Here is a 20,563-nt window from a genome sequence, read left to right as displayed (position 1 = left end):
ACACTCTGCTACACGTACTACAGATGTGTAACGTTCAGATGCATACATCAGATGACAATGATGTAGATTTTGGCTTTTCATATAATGGTTAGGAGTTCATAAGGGATTGACTTTTAGGTTTCTAGAAACATTGCCTACATTAATATTTAAAAGGAAAGCAGGCAAACCGGCCAAAGGGGCTCAATAACAGCCCAAAAATCATATAATCTATGACGTGACTGATTAAAGTTACATTTTGAAGCCATTTTAAGCTGGTACTGCTGAGCAGGATGAAAACAGAAAGAAAGAGAGGATTGCACAATTCCACATTTGTCACGATGTGTGACATATGCATGACATTATGTGTGGCATTTCTTTGCTGAAAAGATGGAGAAACTTCCTGGATAATTTTTGAGACAAATACAACCCACACACATATAAAGTCCCAGTCACAGATGGTTATAATCTGCTACAGTATTAAGGTCTATGTTACGCCTGTCATCTATGTCATCCTGCTAACGCCTCGTTTTGCCTTCGGGGATCAAATCTTACCTTATCTTAAAAGACGTGCTGAAGTGCTGGGGTTAGTTTTTACGAACCATCTTACATCATCCACTGAGCTTTTACCTCTCTGAAGGGAAACATCTAAAACCCATGCAGACAGAAAACCTTCCAGCAAAGTTAAGGAAAATGAACTAAGAAAGTTCCAGTAAAAAACAAAGCAAACATGGAAGTATGAGAGGTAAATGCCACTGATAGGTGGAATTCACATGTCCAGACTTGCTCAGACACTGTTGGTCCACAGTTATTTAGTGTGATTGTAATCCCAGACACATTCCCCTTTTCACATGCACTGAACCATTTCTCTATGCCGCAGTAGAAGACACAACTAGAGGAGTAGTTTGGTATCGGATCATCTGAACACATCTGTAAACCTGTTATTAAATCCATTGTATAAAGTTCTTAATTCAATGAAGAAAGCAAATAAGTTCTCCTTACACAAAAGATACGGAAGAGCCCTTGGCAAAGGAGGGTTTAAAGTCTAAAATAAAAGAATGTAATAAATGATAAAAAAAAAAAAAAAAGAGGAAGGTGTGAACAGTTCAGCTGGAGGTTATTTAATACACTTATATTTTCTGCCAGCTATGATACAGCTTATTACTAATAATATACAATACAATAATCTTGGTAGTAGTGTTTTTAGAAGCAAACATCAGGACAGATCTTTTGAAAACATGTTTTGCAAAAATCCAGCAGTTATTCTTTTTTTAAATTACATTTAAGGCAAATAAAAAGATAGTTAAATGAACCAGAGAGAGACAAAATATTCTTTGTATTTTGACATTAACCATATATAAAAAAAAATAAATTAAAAAAAACTGTATGAGTTTGAGCTAGAAGAGCTGTGGGATGGAGTAAACATATGATTTCCAATATCATGACCTAATTTCATGTTAAACCATTTTAAACCACACCTGTTTGAATAATTACTAGATCATAGAGTCATTTTTGCCTTTGAACTTTGTCATTGAAGCATTAAGATTCTTTTTAATTAAGACTTTAAGATAAAATAAAAGACAGACTTAGTAGATGATTAGATGATTATAACAGGGAATAATCTGTCAGATAAAAAAGCAGATGACATAAACATCTATATCTGTTATGTACACTACAAACGTTTGAGGTAAGATTTTGAAGAAAATGAATACTTTTATTTAGAAAGGATTATGTTCAATAGTAACAAAGACATTTATCATATTTACAAAAGATTTCTATTTCAAATAAATTATATTCTTTTGACCTTTATTCAAAAAAAGAAAAAAAATGTATCTCAGTTTCCACAGAAATATTAAACACCACAACTGATTTCAACATTGATAATAATAAGAAATGTTTCTTAAGCATTAAATCAGCATATTAGAATGATTTCTGAAGGATTACATGACACTGAAATTTCAGCTTTGACATCACAGGAATAAAATCACTTTTTTTTTTTTCTTTTTTTTTTTCTAATATTTCACAGTATTGTGGTTTTTACAGTATTTTGGATCAAATAAATGCAGCTTTAGTAATCATTCTTTCAAAAACATTTTAAAAAAATCTACCGATATTTAAAACCTAACGATTCCGCATCCAGACTGTGAAGACAAAGGCTACCGGCTGACTCTGGACAGGCATCATAACAGTACCACTGAGCAAGACACTGAACCCAAAGAATTGCCTTTACCATTAAACATTATTTATACATGTTATTCTGAGCAACCATGAATAATATCAAGTCAGATGATTTTATATAGAGCAACCATGAATAATATCAAGTCAGATAATTTCATATAGAGACAATATTAACTAAAATCTTTTACAGTAATTCCGTCCATTCAATATAACTGTTAGGCAACAAACTTTAACATACTAACACACAAGGATCACTATAACACAGCTGTTGGAGAGGCAAATAATAAAGGCAACACAAAGAACTACATACAAACCACATTAAAAGGACTAGGAATAACACGCAATAACAACAAACCTACAAACAATAGCCGTGTCAGCTTACTAACACACAAGGATCACTATAACACAGCTGTTGGAGAGGCAAATAATAAAGGCAACACAAAGAACTACATACAAACCACATTAAAAGGACTAGGGCGCTGCACACGCAATAACAACAAACCTACAAACAATAGCCGTGTCAGCTTAACCTACCCAAGCGAGCCGGTAAACTAATCCATCTCTACCACTCCTACACTGCCACCGAGACGGCTAATCAGAACGCAAGCTTTCTTTTAAAATATTAAAGAGTTATACCAAAAAAACATGTCATGAGAGATACGGTTTCTTCAAACACGCAGCATGTTCAGGAGTGAGATCATGAAACATGCTCATGCAGGTGCAAAAGGAAGTTCAATATCTTTGTCTCATAACTGATAAAGTTTGCATCATTGATTCTGTTACTTTTCCTGTTTGTTACTGTGAAGCTGCTTTGAAACTATCTGTATTGTATAAAGAGCTTTATAAATAAAGGTGACTTGACAACCTTTTTGGAAAAATTATTCACTTGAGGATCAGAGAAGGTCACACTGATGAGACACTAAAAGCACTAGCAATACCTGGATTTAAATGTCTCTCAAAAGTATTAATTAGGCAGCATGCAGATTCAACCTGTAACCTTGTGTTTACAGTCCAGATACATAATCATAAAACATTCTTTAAGAGACATTTCCAAGTTAGATTAATCAGATGAGCCATTTTCTCCAGAAACACAGGGGCGGGTTAGACCAGAGATGGCAGAGAAATCTTTACTCACTCGGGAGAAATCTTTTTTTGAACATCTATTCTAGCTGCCTTCAGGCAAATAAGACTTCACGAACACACCCACAAACATGCACACACACACACACAAACGAAGAGCAGCTCAGCAAAGAAAACATCCTGAGGGTAAAAAAAGAAAAAGGAAAGGAAACAAAAGGACAGCAGAAAATGCTTCCTGGCACCAAACAACAACAAACAAACACAAAAGCAAATTTAACACTATGCCCAGCAGAACTAGACCTCATTATTCTTCAGGGCACGACATGAGAACACACACAGGATGTGACTACAGATCGACTCAGGCAAACCCGCATCAAAGCAAACACACTGACCAATCTTCAATGACAAAGTCAATTTGACACGTACGACTGGAAGGTTGGAATCTTACACTGGGTAAAAAAAAAAAAAAAACACTTGCGATTCAAACGATAAAATTATATAAACATAACTTATTACGAACAATGTTTGAACACATAAATTGATTTAGTCCCGATTTGAGGTTGCTAAAAAGCAAAACAAAAGCCAGAAAATACAACTGATTAACAACTCTTTTTAATAAACTCAAAATTAATTTTCTCTCTTAACATGTTATTCTCCAGGGGCCAATGAAACGATCCCCCTGCTGGTAACAAACAGAAAGAGGGAATAAACCCTTCCAGAGACCTACACTTCAAACTTATGCATTAAAGATTTTCAGCGCTTAGAGAAAATCACTGTAACACAAGAGAGGATAAATGTGAGACCCTTAAACACCGGTCGGTGTAGAGTTGCACTGGGCTAATATTAAAACCGCCCTGACCGCAAAGGAGGAAATTGTGAACATTCCTGAATCCAAGAGACGAGAGAGAGAGGGAGAATAAAAATGAAACTTTTCAGATTCATGTTGTGTTGTGATGCAATTAACCTGCATGTTCCACCGAGATTGACATCACTTCCTGATGATTTGGGGTCCCTGTGCTGCGCATGTAAAAATTTAAGTAGTAATTTCAAAATTAATCTATAAATCTAAGTGATTGTTATGGAGTCAATTTCAACACATTGTTAAAAAATACAATAATAAAAATAAATAAAATATATTCTAAAAAAACTTACCTCTACCAATGTACACCAACCACACAAATTTAGTGTTCATGTTTAATATTTGAGGTCTCCAAAATCTCAAAATTACATAATATTGTCATGGCAGATTTGTGAGGCATGTTTTACGAATCATGAAAGTTTGTTTATAATTAGTCCTCACAAAATTCAATATCAATACCCAATATTATATTATTAAGAATGTTTATGAGATACTAAAAGGGGTCTCTGGATTTCTCAGACCCCATATGGAAGTAAACATGCATATGGCGCTGCTACTATGCTCCAAAACGCTGTCTTGGTAGGCAGCACATCAGGTTTTGAGACACATCCAATGGGTCTTAGTACAGCAGACCTTAACTTGGACAAACCCCACATAACCCCCAGGGTTATGTAGGCCATTGAGCTGACTGGGTGCTATAAACCAACCCAAGTACCAACACATTACTCCAAAAATAGCCAGGGAATGCCATATTATGGTCTAGAAGTAGTTTTATGATTTAAAACACGGATTTGAGCAGTAGAAACTTACCATGGTTACCATGGTAAGTTTCTACTGCTCAAATCCGTGTAGTTTCCGCCAAAATTACCACAATCAGTGGAAAATATCATGGTGAAACAAAGTAAGAAGCTTTCAGGATCTTGCCACTTCGTTGTGAAACATTTCAGAAAGTGGTGACTAATGCCAAGTGACCACAGTTTTACTATAGTAAAATTAACTGTAGTAACTGGCTTCTTGGTGGAAACTATCGTTACCATGGTAAATTTGCAAGGCAGAATGCAAACACACTGCTGTGTTTTGGTCAAGCGCGAGTGTGTGTGTGTGTGTGTGTGATTCTGCGGGCCAGCGCTGCCACGTAGAATAAGTTATTTGGGAAAATGGAAGGAAATTAAACCCTCTCTAAACCCTGGCACCCATGCAGACGAAATACTAAAGTTAGGACAACAAAACTCACCTTCTTGGTGACGATAATTCCGCGTATTCCCAAAGAAACCTTCTTCCATATAACTCTAGTTTTTATTCCTCTACTGCGCTCGCCAGTCTAGCACATAATCCCGAGCTGCGAACTCAACCCCATCGGGCTCCCTACCGCTCACAAATCACTATACATGTGGAGGGAATTTCCCAACCGTGGTGTAGGAGGGGTGACAAACCCCAAAGGAATCGGCTGGAAACGCGTCTGCTACACGGCGCCTCTTTCCCTTAATTTTTAAAAGCAACGTAACGTTAGCGGCTGCGCTATCTTTCTTCGGTCGAAGTGTTTACATTTAACCAACCAAGCGTCGACGAAAGATCACCCCTCTGCAGCTGACGTTGGTAGTGTCCACGGCTGCTCAGCATGCAGGGAGAACCGACAAATCCTGATACTAAAGCGAAGGATTATATTATGAATATTAATGAAGTCCTCCAGACGTTGCTTGGTAACCCTCCTGGAGCGTCCAGTCACGTATCTAAATACATTTTCATGAACCAAGCCTTCACCATGGCAGGATTCCCCAATTCGCCAGCAGTCTAGCGCCCTTTGCGTTGCAGCCAATCACGTATGCGTATTAGGCAAACGTCACGTTACGTGATTAATATTCATTAGCCAAGCCCTCGCCCTAGTAGAGTTTCGTATTCGAAGCCTGCTGAGAACTGGAGCGCTTTTGCGCATGTAATAGAAATTGTGCACGTGCCCCCTCAGATTTCTGAGCCAAGTGGATTTTTAATGCAGCTTCCAAAAGACAAAAAATAGCCGAATAAATTTTTTTTATATTTGATACAATCGCACTGGTGTGATTAGATCGTTCAGTGCGCACAGCATCAGCTGCTAAATTCAAATCTGTGTTCACTGGCTGGCGCTGAGCCAGAGACAGACGCATTTGTATGGCAACCAATCACACACGATTCTGTTGAGCTTATGAATGCAATGGCCAATCAGAGACGTTCAGATGAGTCATCGCTGAAACGAGGTGTTTTGTTCACTGGCTGACTGACTGCTTTCTCTGGCGAATTATCTCATCAGAAACAACAAAGTGCAGATGTGCCTACAAGATATTCATTTCACAGTGTAAACATCTTCAGTGATTTTAATGGGAGTTTTTGTGAGTGCCTGAACTCTGGCTAGACTGAATGAAAATGTTCTTTGATAATGCAAATGTTCTTTGCTCTGTGTAAAATGAAAGTGTTATAATTAGTAACTTACAATATTGTTATTAAATTCACATTAAATACAAGTTTACCCAACTATGACGACTTCCGCTGCTGAGAAACCCGGAAATGTGAAAAAGGTCCATTGGTCTACTTTGCCCATCTTCCATTATAGATCAAATAACATAATCTATAAAGGTGCAAAACGCATTTACTTACACATATTTGAGAATCGAGATATTTCCTGATATAGTTACCACGTTTGGAAATATTTCGAATAAAAAGAAGAAAAAAAAATATATATATATATATATATCAGTTATACAGTGCTATCGTGGCTGCTGTATATAATGCGAGATTAATGCCAAATCATCGACATGCAAGTGAGTGATTTTATTTTCTGCGTTTTATTTTTTTCCAAAGTTTTTCATTACTTTATGTATTTTTTTAGTCTTAAAAATGCCTAAAGGCATAATTATGAAACCCTTGTGAATTTGCTTGGGGACTGGGAGAGGGGAAATTTCATTCTGAGAGCATTTGATTAGTCAAAAAACTGTCTAATGCAGGATGAGTCTTCAATGAGTTGGTTCAGTTTTTTACTAGAAGAGAAAAAAATTCTAGGCTGCCAAAAGTGAATTTGTCAACGTTTAGTTTAGGAGGATTAGAATCATGTAAAAAGGTTGTGAGCAGAGTTTAGGATGTAGGGCATTTACTTACACATATTTGAGAATCGAGATATTTCCTGATATAGTTACCACGTTTGGAAATATTTCGAATAAAAAGAAGAAAAAAAAATATATATATATATATATATCAGTTATACAGTGCTATCGTGGCTGCTGTATATAATGCGAGATTAATGCCAAATCATCGACATGCAAGTGAGTGATTTTATTTTCTGCGTTTTATTTTTTTCCAAAGTTTTTCATTACTTTATGTATTTTTTTAGTCTTAAAAATGCCTAAAGGCATAATTATGAAACCCTTGTGAATTTGCTTGGGGACTGGGAGAGGGGAAATTTCATTCTGAGAGCATTTGATTAGTCAAAAAACTGTCTAATGCAGGATGAGTCTTCAATGAGTTGGTTCAGTTTTTTACTAGAAGAGAAAAAAATTCTAGGCTGCCAAAAGTGAATTTGTCAACGTTTAGTTTAGGAGGATTAGAATCATGTAAAAAGGTTGTGAGCAGAGTTTAGGATGTAGGAATTAGAGTTAGGGTTTCTTGCTCTAAACTGTTTGGGTTGGGATTGCCTGCATGGGTTTATTCTTTACACTTAATACACACCTTTGCTAAGTGAGAAAGGGTAAAGGGGAAACTGACTAAAAAAAAGAGAACAAATGGAGACAGTTGCAGGTCATGACCCTGAGTGAGATTCTCAGGAGTGTGAGAACACACAGACTCACCGCTGGAGTGATTGTTTGTCCTCATTCTAGCTGTGTGAATGTGAGGCCCAAACATGTTGTTATGAGATTCCTCATGATGAGTCCTTGATGTTAACACAATCACCCAGAGCACTGCACTTAAATAACGGCATCAGAGGAGAACAAGGAGAGCAGAATGGCTGTGATGTATTCAGACACAAATGAAGTTGTTTTTACTAAAATATTAAAACTATTAAAAATGTGTTTTTAACTGAAATAAAGCTAAAATAAAATAAATATTAGATGCAAATTTTAACTTTAAAAAAGTAAACAAAAATTGACATAAGTGACATAAGTTAAAGTTGAAGTAATTACTAAAACTAAAACTGAAATAAAGCTGAAATAAATTAAATCTAAGTAAAATTATTTTAAAAAACAAAATAAAAATACAACAAAAGCACACAACAAAATTCCTAAAACTTAACCTAAAATTAAAATGAAAACTGAAAAAATAAAAGTAAAAGCTAATTAAATATTATCAATAAAAACTATAATAGTAGACAAGAAACCTACAAAGAAGTGTTCAGGAAAAAAAGAATAAGCTCTCACGGTAATTAGAATTCAAAATTGTGTGTTGTGCAAGTGATTAAAAGCACCTGACATTCTGACAGAATATATTGGAAGTCTATGCGGGGCAAGCCCAAAATAGGGCAATTCCAAAGGGCTTAAAGCAGAAATGTGCTGCTCCTGTTTTTGTTAAAGTGTTTACATTAATGTTTCTGTGGAAAAAATGTGTGTACGTTGGCTTAAAATACCTTTTAGCGGTCTATATACTGTTTGGGGCGGATTAATGTCTGAATATGAGTTACAGATATAATTCCTGTGGTTTTTGTCAACATAAACAATAGCTTTATAGCATCATTGTACATATGCACGAGTTACTTACCACGTTAGCTGCCTTTACAACGTCAAGACAGGAGTTCAAAATTAGACTTAACTTTGCACAGACAAGGTTTATAAATGATATAATCATGCTAGTCTCTTGTAAAAATGTATAACTTTAACCTCTGTCCAATGCTTTCCTCCATAGACTTCCATTGTAAGTGGATCGCTAGAAACATGATTTGTGATTGTTTTTACAAACTGAACTATATGAATCAAAAATATTTGCCTTTAACTTAGATAATCAATAATATCCTTTGTTTTTGCATAGGCAGGCAGGATGAGGCAGCTGACTGTGCCTGCTTTTTTGACAACATACAATTACTGTTTATTATCAAATTCCATCATGTTCTGACGTTAAAGAGATCTGATGTCAAGGAGCTTCTGGTTTGTGTTGCGCTGCCTCTCTTCATGTGTCTCAGTCTAATGGGGTTTTGAATTATAATTTTAAAGAGATAGCTTGGCCTGGGAAACACAAAATCAGGTATTTATAGTGGGAAAAGTGGGCTGATTTTGTAGTTTATGTTGCAGGGGGAAACAACGAAGATTTAAGTAAATATTTGGTCCTGTTTGGGTTTCTGTGCGCAGTTCAGAGTCCAGAGACATTACTGCTTCCTATTTAGTTTCACTGAAGACAAAGCATACTGTAGTCAATCCTGCTACAACATGTGTTTGGTTTTGATCACGTGGTCTGCACGTTTTTTTATTTTTTATTTTTATTTTTTTGTGTGTGTATTAATATATTGAAAATAAATAGATTTGTTTAGTGTCATTATTAATAACGTACATCTGTACTCATTTCCACACACCTCTGCTTGTGGAGGTGTTATGCTCTTTTTGTAATTTCTCCTCTGTAATATCCATAATCCTTTAAGTCATGCTGTTGTTGGTAAATATCAAGTAGGTCAGCTTTTCTGTAATACCCAAAACAGCTTTTATTTTTATGTTACCCCTAACCTGCTTAAAGATGCCTATCAACTGTCTACCATAAGATTAAAAGCTGTGTTTATGTGTGACCTGAATTCCTGTGCATTTGTATCATCCCTAATGAGCTGGATAAAAGCAGGTCTTTTGAAATGTCTTTGAAAAACATGCAGTCTTTGGTCCACATTTTATCATTTATTTTCAAATTAATAAATAATATAAAGGCATATCAATAATAATAATAATAAAAGATTTTGACAGCAACAATAATGTGTGAACAGAAATGTCTTTAAAAAAAATAAGGCTTCGGTCCAGATATATCAACAATAATTTTTTTTATTTTTTTTATTTAACCAGAAATAGTAATAATAATTAGATTTTTACATTTTCTGAATAGAATTATACTTGCTTGTGCAAATCCTATGTGTTGTGGATTATTGTTATGCAGCTGACCTAAGTATGAACAATAGTATGGTGATACTATTTTATTAATAGTTGCTATTTTGGTTTTAGCATTAACAACAAAACTAATCCTACAACTCTTTGTACACACAACATCTCTTTTTAACATGATAAGAGCTTTCTTAAAACCTCTGCCATGTTCAGAATAGAAAGACTTTATAGAAACATCTTTAGATGCTATGAAGGTTTTTTTTTTTTTTAACTCTAATTCTGTCAGCAACCCTTTTATAGCACTTGCACAGTTTATTACAGAAAGTATTTGCTGTTTGGCAGTTTGCACAGAAATGTTAATTTGCTGAATATTTCAAATACTAATCCGAATACAAATGCACCAGACAGAAAGGTCAGCACCACATACGAATTGTGGTGGGCATCATCATCAAAGAGGCTTTCCTGTTGAAAAGATATATTGTTCATGACCACTGTATGATCTGTCTTACAGACACCATCTTTAGAAGTGCTCAGAGAAAATCATCTGAAAGATTTTATCTGGAAAAGCCTATAGCAGCTACAGGTGAGAAACTCGCCAAATAAGAGTGATCTCGCCAAATACATAAAGTACTGTGTAAAAGTCTTGGGCCATTAGTATTTTCACCAACAAAAAACAATGAAAAATGGTTTTAAGCCAGTAATTTCTATCTTTTGCTGTAGTGTGTCAGTAGGATATATCAGTTTACATTTCCAAACATTACTTTTGCCATTAATTGTAATGGCCAGCTGGAAACGGTTTGTAATCATATACCATGCTGAATCATGCCCAAATGCAACTGGAGCCACGCTTAAAATATTCTAGTGTTGAAAAAATGCTCCAGTGTCATGTTATAAAGCTGTTTATGCTTCTGTTTGAAACTCCAAACTGTCACCAGATCAGTTTCTTCTGCTACAATCGTGCATTCACCAATGAACCTTCAGCTTTATGAAAAGTGTATGTGTATGAGATGACACAGCATGCTGATACAAACTGGTGCTGCTCTCTCCTCCAGTGGTTCCATTCTGAGGACGAACAGTGAAACCTCAGAGGGGAAAGCAGCATTGTTTTCTCTCAAACAATCAAGACTTTTAGAGCCTACAACAGTTTACTCATACAAAGATAGCGCAGCAGCTAACGTTACATTGCTTTTAAAAACAGCACAGTGCAGAACACTTCTTATGTGTTGGTCAGTGCTTGAGTATCCAGCAGTCCACAGCAATGTGAAGGCAAAGCCATGTCCTTACCGCCACCGTGACACTGTAGATTTGGCAAAACAAGAGCAGGATAAAATCCCGATGGCGTAAAAAATCAGGCCCAGGCATAGGAAACTCTAAGGAAACCCCTTCCTTTCCCAGCATTTCCTCCTTTTCTGTTCCACAGTGCTTTTAGATCAAATCAGACCTGCTTAAGTCCAAAAACTTCGGTGTAAACAATCTGACCAGAAAGGTTTTGATTAACAGACACATCATAACGCAACTTTGAATGCCTCTGAGCTGCAGGCTGTACTGTAGCCGGGTAGAGCAAGCGGCTAAATACATCCAGATGTTCTTGCCGTTTGTAACTGGAGACCACTGGACCTAACAGATCACTTAAGACCCAAACATGCAGGGCCAAAACCCCAACTTTATAGCATAACCTTCACAGCTTTATCTTTGCAGTATGCATTTGCTTCTGCTTCTTTTTACCATACTATTAAAGATAATGGTTCCAAAAGAGGGTTTTTGCAGTGATGCCATAGAATAACAATTTTTGGTTTCCCAAAGAACATTTCAGTGAACAATTCATAAAGGTGCAATTTTAGTGTAAAGAAATTTTTTTCCACTGTAGAGAATCTTTTGTGCAATGGAAAGTTTCCATGGAAGTTCAAGGTTCTTTATGGAGCCATCAATGCAATGCATACAACTTTTAAAAAATCCCATAAAACATACAAAAATGTAAATGTTCTTCATGCATTACAAAAGAGTGCTTACACAATATGTTTGTTTGTCTGTTGTATTTTTCTATAATCATATGTTCCCTAGAATCATATGCAATGCCGCAGTCAGAAAAAAATCACTGCATTTTAGTGGTTCTTTCATTTCAAACTTTCGTTTCAGAGTAAAAATTATGAGCGTGTGTATATTTATGTGTGAGTGTGTGTGTGTATTGTGAGGCCTCCTCAGGAAATGGGTTTGGGTGGGGTGGTAATATGGGGTTGGAGAGACAGAAAAAGTTCTAAATTGGGCAGCGAAAAGCACAATGTCTCTACAGCTCCGTAGTGGTAAACAGTCTGTATAGAGAGGAACAGCTGATGTTTATTTTTAAGACATGAAATGATATAAGCTCATGTACAGAGCTATTATATAACTTTATAATATATAAGGTGCATTTAAAATTTTCTACGATGTGAACTAGTACCTAGATGAGATCCATTCCATCCACAAGGTGGAAATAACAAGGAATAGCATGCTTCTCAACAAGCAGCACTTCTGAGTTTATATCTCACAATTCAGACTTTTTTCTCGTTTCTGTGTGTTTTTTCTGCCATGAAACAAAAAGTTCCAATTGTAATTGCAAAATTGTAATTCCAAAATCTCACAATTCAGACTTAGCTTTTCAGAATTGCACGCTTATATCTTACAATTCTGAATTTATATCTCGGAATTCTAATATATATATATATATATTTTTTTTTTAAGAATTGTGAGAACAAAGACAGAAATGTGAAACATAAACTCAGAATTGTGAAAAAAAAAAAGTCAGAAATTTGAGATAAAAAGTTACAATTATGTTTTTTTTTCATTGGCGGAAACAAGCTTCCATTGGACAGATCTAAATCCCTAACACTGTTTGAGTAATAGAGTGAATGTAAAAGTGAATTACTGAATAACCGATTATTTGTGTGAGAGGTTGAGTGGGCCCATGTTTCAGTCATGCACTGGAGTCTGAAAATGTGTGTTTTTAGGAGACAAATGCTCATGGGAAAATAAATCAGATAAGCACATTCCAACCAGGAACATTGTGACTCCTGCACCTGCTGGTCAAATCACTGTCCTCCTGCAAATCTATTTTCACACACACACAGAATTGCAGAGCAGGTTTGGTTTTGAATATAGACTGGGATGCTAAAAGCAAAGGAAACTTGGACTCCGATGCAGCAACTAAAATAATACTTATATCTTTCCCTTCAGAGTCCCATGATGTCTTTGTGCCGCCCCGTGTTGCTCTGTGCGGCAGCGATGCATGCTGAGAATTACAGTAATTACCTCTAATGACACTCAGCTCAGAATGAGAACCTTCCCTGTAAACAACATACATGATTCTCTCTGATGCCTTAAGTTTAGCCTGAGATCTACATTTTGTGTCTTAGTTTCTTTTATCTTTGTGATGAACTTTCTAAATTAAACTATTCTGGTATAATCAGTGTCACAGACTGAAAAAGCATACATTTGTAAAATTAATTAATTTTTTTAAATGATAAAAAATCAGGTGTCATTTATAATATTTTTTTTTTCATTAATTTATTTATTTATTCATATTTATATTATGTACACTAATATAGTATAACATACATGTTGTATTTATATATTTATATTTAAATTGTATATATAATGTGTTTGTATAATACATGTATTATAATTGTATAATACATGTTTGCTTTTTTGTGTTGTTTTTGTGTTTAACTATAATTTTTCAGCTGTAACAGCATTTCAATTCAATTTTATCAGAGTTTTGTCTTCAAAATAAAAAAAAACATTAATTTGCATTCATTTTCTTTAATATATTTTCACTTTAATATATCATTCTAATATGCCGATTTGATGTTTAAGAAACATTTCTTATTATTATTAGTGTTGAAAACAGTAGTGCTGCTTAAAATATTTGTGGAAAATGTGATTTTAAAATGCATTAACTGTCACTTTTGATCAATTTAATCCTTGCTAAATAAAAGTTTTATTTCTTAAAAAAAAAAAATGACGCCAAACTAATTTTATGCTGTGTTAATGGTACTTTCTCATTTCTCACTGCTAAATTGCAATGCAATACTATCTTACGTTGTAATTCAACACTGCAGTCAGCTTGATCCAACTGTAATGCCATTTTATTTTCACAATACTGAGATCAGTGTCTCGACCATGGCAGATTATGTGCACAATTTGTATGAGTGAAAGACAGCAGTATGTTGTATCAACATGAAAACTTTGTATTTTGTAGATATAGTGACATTATCTGAGGCCGCCACTGACAGTGCAGGGAAGTGTTTGGTTTCACAGTCACATGAATGAAACTTTATACTTTTTGCACCTTCCAATAAGAAAAAACTCTTTTACATTTTCCACATTATCACTGGTCTCCTGGGATTTCAAGGTTGTGCCAATGATTTTTAAGACCGTGAACATCATGCACATGAATGCATAAAAAGTGTGGAGCAACATAATCAAAGTAGAGCATCTGAAAAGGAGGTTAGCATGTCCCTGAGGACAGGAGAGAAGGATTTCAGACACAGAGAGCTCCTCTTTTGTGTGTGAGAGAGAGTTTCAATATCAGACAATGTCAGTGGTTATGCAACTAAAGGCACAAGTTAATGGCAAAGGCAGCCTCCAGCAATGTGTGTGTGTATCTGACAATGAATAATTCTTTTGAATTTCATCATCATTGAACAGCATGCACGGTTAAACAAACAAGATACTTCCATGTAATATTGTGTATTAGCGTGTGATTTCACATATATGCCCAGAACTAGAATCTCAATTCTATGAACATTTTATATATATATATATAAATATATATAAGCTTTAAATATGAAAATAACAATGAAAATCTTAAAAATGCATGCAGCTATAGTGTACCAAAATACATCGTGCTATGATAAAAACAATAAATATGTAGAACATGTAGTGTGTTGATAGTGAATTTATATAGTGCTTTGTTAACACACTGATAAAGCATTTGAAGTGTTGTGTATATATGTAGCTTTATGGTAAAAACATAAAATGATCATCTAAAAAAGATACTGACACTATTTGTCAAACTTATTAAGCCAAACCGTAAAACGTTTAAGGAATTACTGATTACTTAATTAGTGATCAAACATCCAATAATGTAAAATGTCCATAACTGTATGTAGCTTTTGTGTAAATTAGGAAGGACAGAAATCTTCAAACATCAGAAACCATGCGTATTCCGGCTTAAACAAGTACCAGATGCATATGTATAGATGATGTGAAAACCGTTCAGAGTGTGTGAAGTTTCCAGCAGTAGCAGCTGTTTTTTCTGGAACAGTGAAAGTGTGTGTATGAGACAAGAAAGGAGAAAGAAGTTTCCAGATGTTAGTTCTGGATCAGTGAGCGTACACCACCCAGCCCTGATAAACACACACTGCGCTTGGAGAATCCCTGAACATCCATGAACCACAGCACTTCAATCAGAAAACCCTAAAAAATTGGTTGTGTGATGTATCAACAACATCCATTCAGTTAAAGTGGCGAGGATATATCATATAATAAACGTGAACTGGTTGTGTAACTTTACATATTTCTGGCATAGATTAGAACATGCTCTTCAGAGAGCTCTTAAATTAATTGTGTGGTTTCCAGGCAACAACAAACAAATAAAGTTGTAAACAGTTGTGCAGTGAAGCTCATTGAAGAGGCCCTGATAGAGAGCTCTTATCTAAGGCCATATGTGGAGTAGTGAAAACTTAAAAAATACTGCCCTCTACAGATGCAAAAGCATTATAAATATTGTCAAATGTGCATGTATGCTGTGAAGATACATGCATGTTAGAGCAGTAGTGATTCCAAGGCCACTCTTTTCCCATCCTTTCTAATATGTACTAATGTACTACTGTAATAAAACAAATTGTAGCAAAAAAAAGTTTTTTATTTTTATAATTTTAATTAAAGGGGTCCTATTATGCTTTTTCACTTTTTAAATTTAACGCGCCTTTAAAGGGGTCCTATTATGCGTTTTCACTTTTTTAATTTTAGTCAGTTTGTAGTGTGTATGTTTGGGCATTAAAAAGATCTAGAAAGTTACAAATCTCAAAGTCCACTCCAAAGGGAGATATTTCGTTTTTTTAAAATCCCTTTTCAAGAACTACAACAAACGAATTTTAAAGACGTGGCGCGACGCTGCGCTTCATGTCCGGTGTGCGACCGCCTGAAACGCGGTTTTTTTCACCTCCGTGCCCAAACGTCTTTGTTTGGGCTCCCGAAAGCGGATGATGTCAGAAAACAGTGGTTGCAATTTATTTTTTTAACTCTGTTCCCGAGCATTATAACCCCAATTTGTTATTGTGTGCTGCGCATTTGACCGACGACAGCTTCCACAACACGAGTGAGTAGTGCCGGATTCGCCAAAAGCTTTTGTTGAAAGACGGAGCAAGGGGCGTGGCAGTACTGAAACACCATCTAAGCTGTTCGCCAATCACAACGCACTGGGACAGCTAACCAATCACAACACATTTTGTTTTTCGGAAGGCGGACCTTCATCAAAGCCAGAAATAATCGAGCCGTTTGTGCCAGGCTGGGGAGAAAGGTATTGTAATAATGTAAATTATGTGAAAAATAATGCGTTTTTCGAACCACCAAGCATGAGAGCATGTTCTAGTACACCCCCAAAACAAAATCAAGACTTTGTAAAAGAGCATAATAGGACCCCTTTAAGATTATGCAACTATAGCTCAATAATTTTAAGACTTGTTGGGGCTCTCCTGGATGTTTGTCAAGGCCCTTTAATGAGCCCCGGACCCCTACTATTTTATAGTAGCCAACAAAATTTAACTTGACACTACAATCTCACTGTGTGAACTTTATTGCATTATACACTAAATATCAAACCATGCTGCAGTATCATTATTTTCTCAGAAAATATTCTCATTTTGTCAAAAGTACATCTATTGTTTTATTATTTTAAACCTAATAAACATATTTTTGTAGAAAGTTTTACTTGTAAATGAATGCTTGTGCTCTTTCTTTAAAATAAATATGATTTTTTTTTTCCTTATCATACATCTATTGTCCAAAATACTTCTTTGGGCCACTGTACACTAAACTGTTCAAAGGGTTTTGAAGAAATCAATACTTTTTAGCAAGAATCCAATGAATTAAAACATTTACATTGTTACAATAAAAATTTCTATTTTAAATAAATGCTGTTTTTTTAGCTTTCTATTCATCAAAGAACCCTGAAAAAAATGTTATGGTTTCCACAAAAATATTAAGCAGCACAGCAAAGTTTCTTTAACACCGAATCGGCATATTAGAATGATTTCTGAAGGATCGTGATACTAAAGATTTGATTAATGGCTGCTGAAAAATCAGCTTTGCTGTCACAGGAATAAATTACATTTTAAAATATATTAAAATAGAAAACCGTTCTTTTACACTGTAATGATCTTTCACAATATCACTGTTTTACTGTAGTATTTTTCATCAAATAAATGCAGCCTTGGTGAGCATAAGACACTTTAAAGCACCTTACTAGTGCCCCCTGACATTTGAAATGTCAAATACAGGCCAACATAATTGCATTTAAGACTCCTTTTGATTACCATCTGCAAATACTCAGCACTGCAGCTTTAAACTGTTTATTAACAGTCCAGATTCACACGGTCTCAAATACAGAAACATTCCAAAACCAACCTCTCTCACACACACACACACACACACACACACACAAGCAATAGAGTTGTAAAAGCAGACATTCACACGTTACTATTGTTCTGCTGTGGACAAATGAGCAGAACACATTGAGAAGCACTTTCATTCTAGTGGATCAGTCAAATGTCAGGGGTCAAACTTTAGTAACGATAAGAAGAAAACTATTAGAACTAAAAGGGCTACAAACAAACTGCATCAAAAAAGTTGGAAGACCAAGACACATCCTAAAATCCACTGAAACATAGAAGGTAAGACTTTATTTTGATAGTCCACTTTAGACATTCAACTACCTTTAAATAATTTTGCAACTCCATGTCAACTAGCAGTCATTAGAGTATTAGCAGACTGTCTGCTTAATATCTACTAACACTATATATTGATGGCCGCTCAGCAGACGTTCTACTGACTGTTAGTAACTTTGCAAGTACGGCAACATATTTTACTAACCCTAACCTAACAGTCTACAAATGCTCTAATGAGAGTTAGTTGACATGTAGTTGCAAAGTTACTTAGAATGTCTAAATGGACTATCGTAATAAAGTGTAACCAACTAAATTTAAAGAAACAGGGTGTGGAAAATGAGTGAAACTCATTTAAAGCAAATTATAAGAGCACAAATGTCCTAAAAGACATGAACTAATGGAAGCATCTTTCGGTCAAACAATAATGAATCACCACACATACACACATTAATTAATAAACAAGTGTTAATTCAGGCATTTTCTAGTTTTCCGGAAAAAAAAATGAAGCTGAACTCTAGTTGGAAGAAAAAACATTTAAAACAGCAAATTGAACATTCTGGCTTTATATAACAGGCATCCAAAAAGCTCAAATAATAAAATATTTACAAAGTAAAGCACAAAAGCTTTCTTATTCCAAAAAGCCTCATTTACAACAGATTCACAGTGAGATCGTTGTTTGATCTTGATAATTTTGCTCAGAATTTGTATGGGGAATATTGCAACTGTGAGTCGTGAAATTCCGTAAAGTAAGTCCTAATATTCCTCTGTCACACACACACTCTAGAGATACTGCATAGCAAGGAGTGTAATAATTAAAACTAGACAGGTGGAAAAGAGAAAACACACAAACTAGCGGCAAGAAAGAGAGAAAAGCACAACCACATCAATCTTTCAGAGGAAGCTATGACATCACATGTGACATCAAGCTTAATGAGCGCTGCCGGGGCACTGCTGTAGCGATGTGGTTTGTGCGATGTGGTTTGTGTGGTGGTTTTGTGAGCAGTGAGCGAGAGGCAGTTCCTCTCCAGTCCACTAAGTGTCCTCCTCCAGCACACCCACTCCTCTTCTCCTGAGCACATCGGCTCCGTCTGCTCGCTGCCACTCTTCAGTCTTTCCACTGTACTCATCATCATCATCATCCTCTTCCTCTCCATCTGCTTCCTGTTCATCTTCCAACTGCTGCAGGAGACGTACCTGCCCAGCAGGCAGTTTCCCTACAGAAACATTAACACGCCAGATCATTATAGTTTAAGTTTTAATGAATCTCTGGTGCATTACATGTCCCTGTAGTCAAGCAGGCAGGTTCATATAAACATTTACACTTACTGTGGTGATAATTTGGTGCAAACCGCCGTGACGGGAAAGCAAAATCGGCGATGAAAACTAGTACCTGAGAAAAATAATATAAAATAAAATCAGAGAGACATTTGATTCACAAATGATTCCAATAGAGTTTAATGTTAGCATTTTCAAAGCTAATGATGCAATGTTCTAATAAGCTTAAAAGCACACGACATTCAATTGAGCAATTTATTTATACTTTAGCTACTTTAGACATTTACATCTAAGATTTTGGATAAATGAGTTTGTTGCAATGTATTCTGGGATTACCCACTCCAATATTAACACTTGAAACATATCTTATTTGCACAACTGTTAGTAAATTTGGGGTCAGTAATACTTTCAAAAAGACATTAATACTTTAATTTAGCAAAGATGCATTAAATTTATCAAAATTGACAGTAAAGACATTTATAATGTTCCAAAATATTTATATTGAAAAAAATAAATACTGAACTTTCTATCCACCAAAGGAACCCTGAAAAAATATGCATCACTGTTTCCACAAATTATTCAGCAGCAACTGAATGATCAACTAATGATCAAAAGCAATTATGGTGAGCACAAAATACTTTTTTTAAACCATTAAAAACCGTACAACCTTAAAGGGATAGTTCACCCCAAAATGAAAATTTGATGTTTCAGACTGGAACTGTGGTGCTTCCATTAGCATACACTGGATCAATGAGTCTGCACCAGTGAACTTACTGCAGTGTTTCTCAACCAGGGGTCCGTGGACCCCTAGTGGTCCTTGACGTAAGGCCAGGGGGTCCGTATAAAGTATGAATTTTTGTGACATGACATGTTCCCATGAAAGAAAAATCCAATATAGCTGATGATATGGCCAAATACTGGACAAGTCAACTAATTTGAATTATACTTGACTGCATTTGGTCCTCACAAAGATACAAATGATACATAGATGAGTCAATTTTGTTCTGGGGATCCTTGAGGATGGTTCTGAATTGGACAGGGGTCCGGTATGCCAAAAGGTTGAGATTCACTGTCCTAAGACACGAAACGATCGGTTTGTGCCAGAAACCGAACAGTATTTATATCATTTTTTTACCTCTAATACAGCACTATGTCCAACTTCCTTGAGCGCGCGCACGGCATCCGGTGCGTGAGGTGTGTACGCGCTCTGGCGTAGTTTACGTTAATGGGTGTGTTGATAT

General features: G+C 35.6%; 2 protein-coding genes across 6 annotated transcripts in view; both read right to left on the bottom strand.

The window, feature by feature from the left end:
* The window catches only part of LOC107683538 (FERM domain-containing protein 6-like), a 28,020-nt gene extending 9,597 nt beyond the window's left edge, over nucleotides 1-18,423 (bottom strand). For 3 of the 4 annotated variants that reach the window (XR_001633731.1, XM_016479612.1, XM_016479628.1), the window contains exon 1: nucleotides 5,328-5,691. The gene's annotated coding sequence lies outside the window, so the exon portion shown is untranslated. Of the gene's footprint in view, nucleotides 1-5,327; nucleotides 5,692-17,787 lie in introns of those variants that run through there. The other variant, XM_016479620.1, reaches the window with a different exon arrangement.
* A 129-nt stretch (nucleotides 18,424-18,552) lies between these two features.
* The window catches only part of LOC107683560 (thioredoxin-related transmembrane protein 1-like), a 6,160-nt gene continuing 4,149 nt past the window's right edge, over nucleotides 18,553-20,563 (bottom strand). Inside the window, exons 7-9 of one of the 2 annotated variants that reach the window (XR_001633734.1) lie at nucleotides 19,374-19,437; nucleotides 19,026-19,261; nucleotides 18,553-18,968 (exon numbers count right to left, since the gene is read on the bottom strand). Coding sequence is in view for 1 of the 2 variants with exons in the window: in XM_016479640.1 (XP_016335126.1) it covers nucleotides 19,080-19,261; nucleotides 19,374-19,437 (246 nt within the window). In the remaining variant the exon portion in view is untranslated. Of the gene's footprint in view, nucleotides 19,262-19,373; nucleotides 19,438-20,563 lie in introns of both variants that reach the window. The other variant, XM_016479640.1, reaches the window with a different exon arrangement.

Source organism: Sinocyclocheilus anshuiensis, unplaced genomic scaffold (genome assembly GCF_001515605.1).
Source record: "Sinocyclocheilus anshuiensis isolate Anshui unplaced genomic scaffold, SAMN03320099.WGS_v1.1 scaffold413, whole genome shotgun sequence".
NCBI lineage: Eukaryota > Metazoa > Chordata > Actinopteri > Cypriniformes > Cyprinidae > Sinocyclocheilus > Sinocyclocheilus anshuiensis.
The sequence above is the reverse complement of the archived record's forward strand: the minus strand, read 5'-3'. Positions and strand labels throughout refer to the sequence as shown.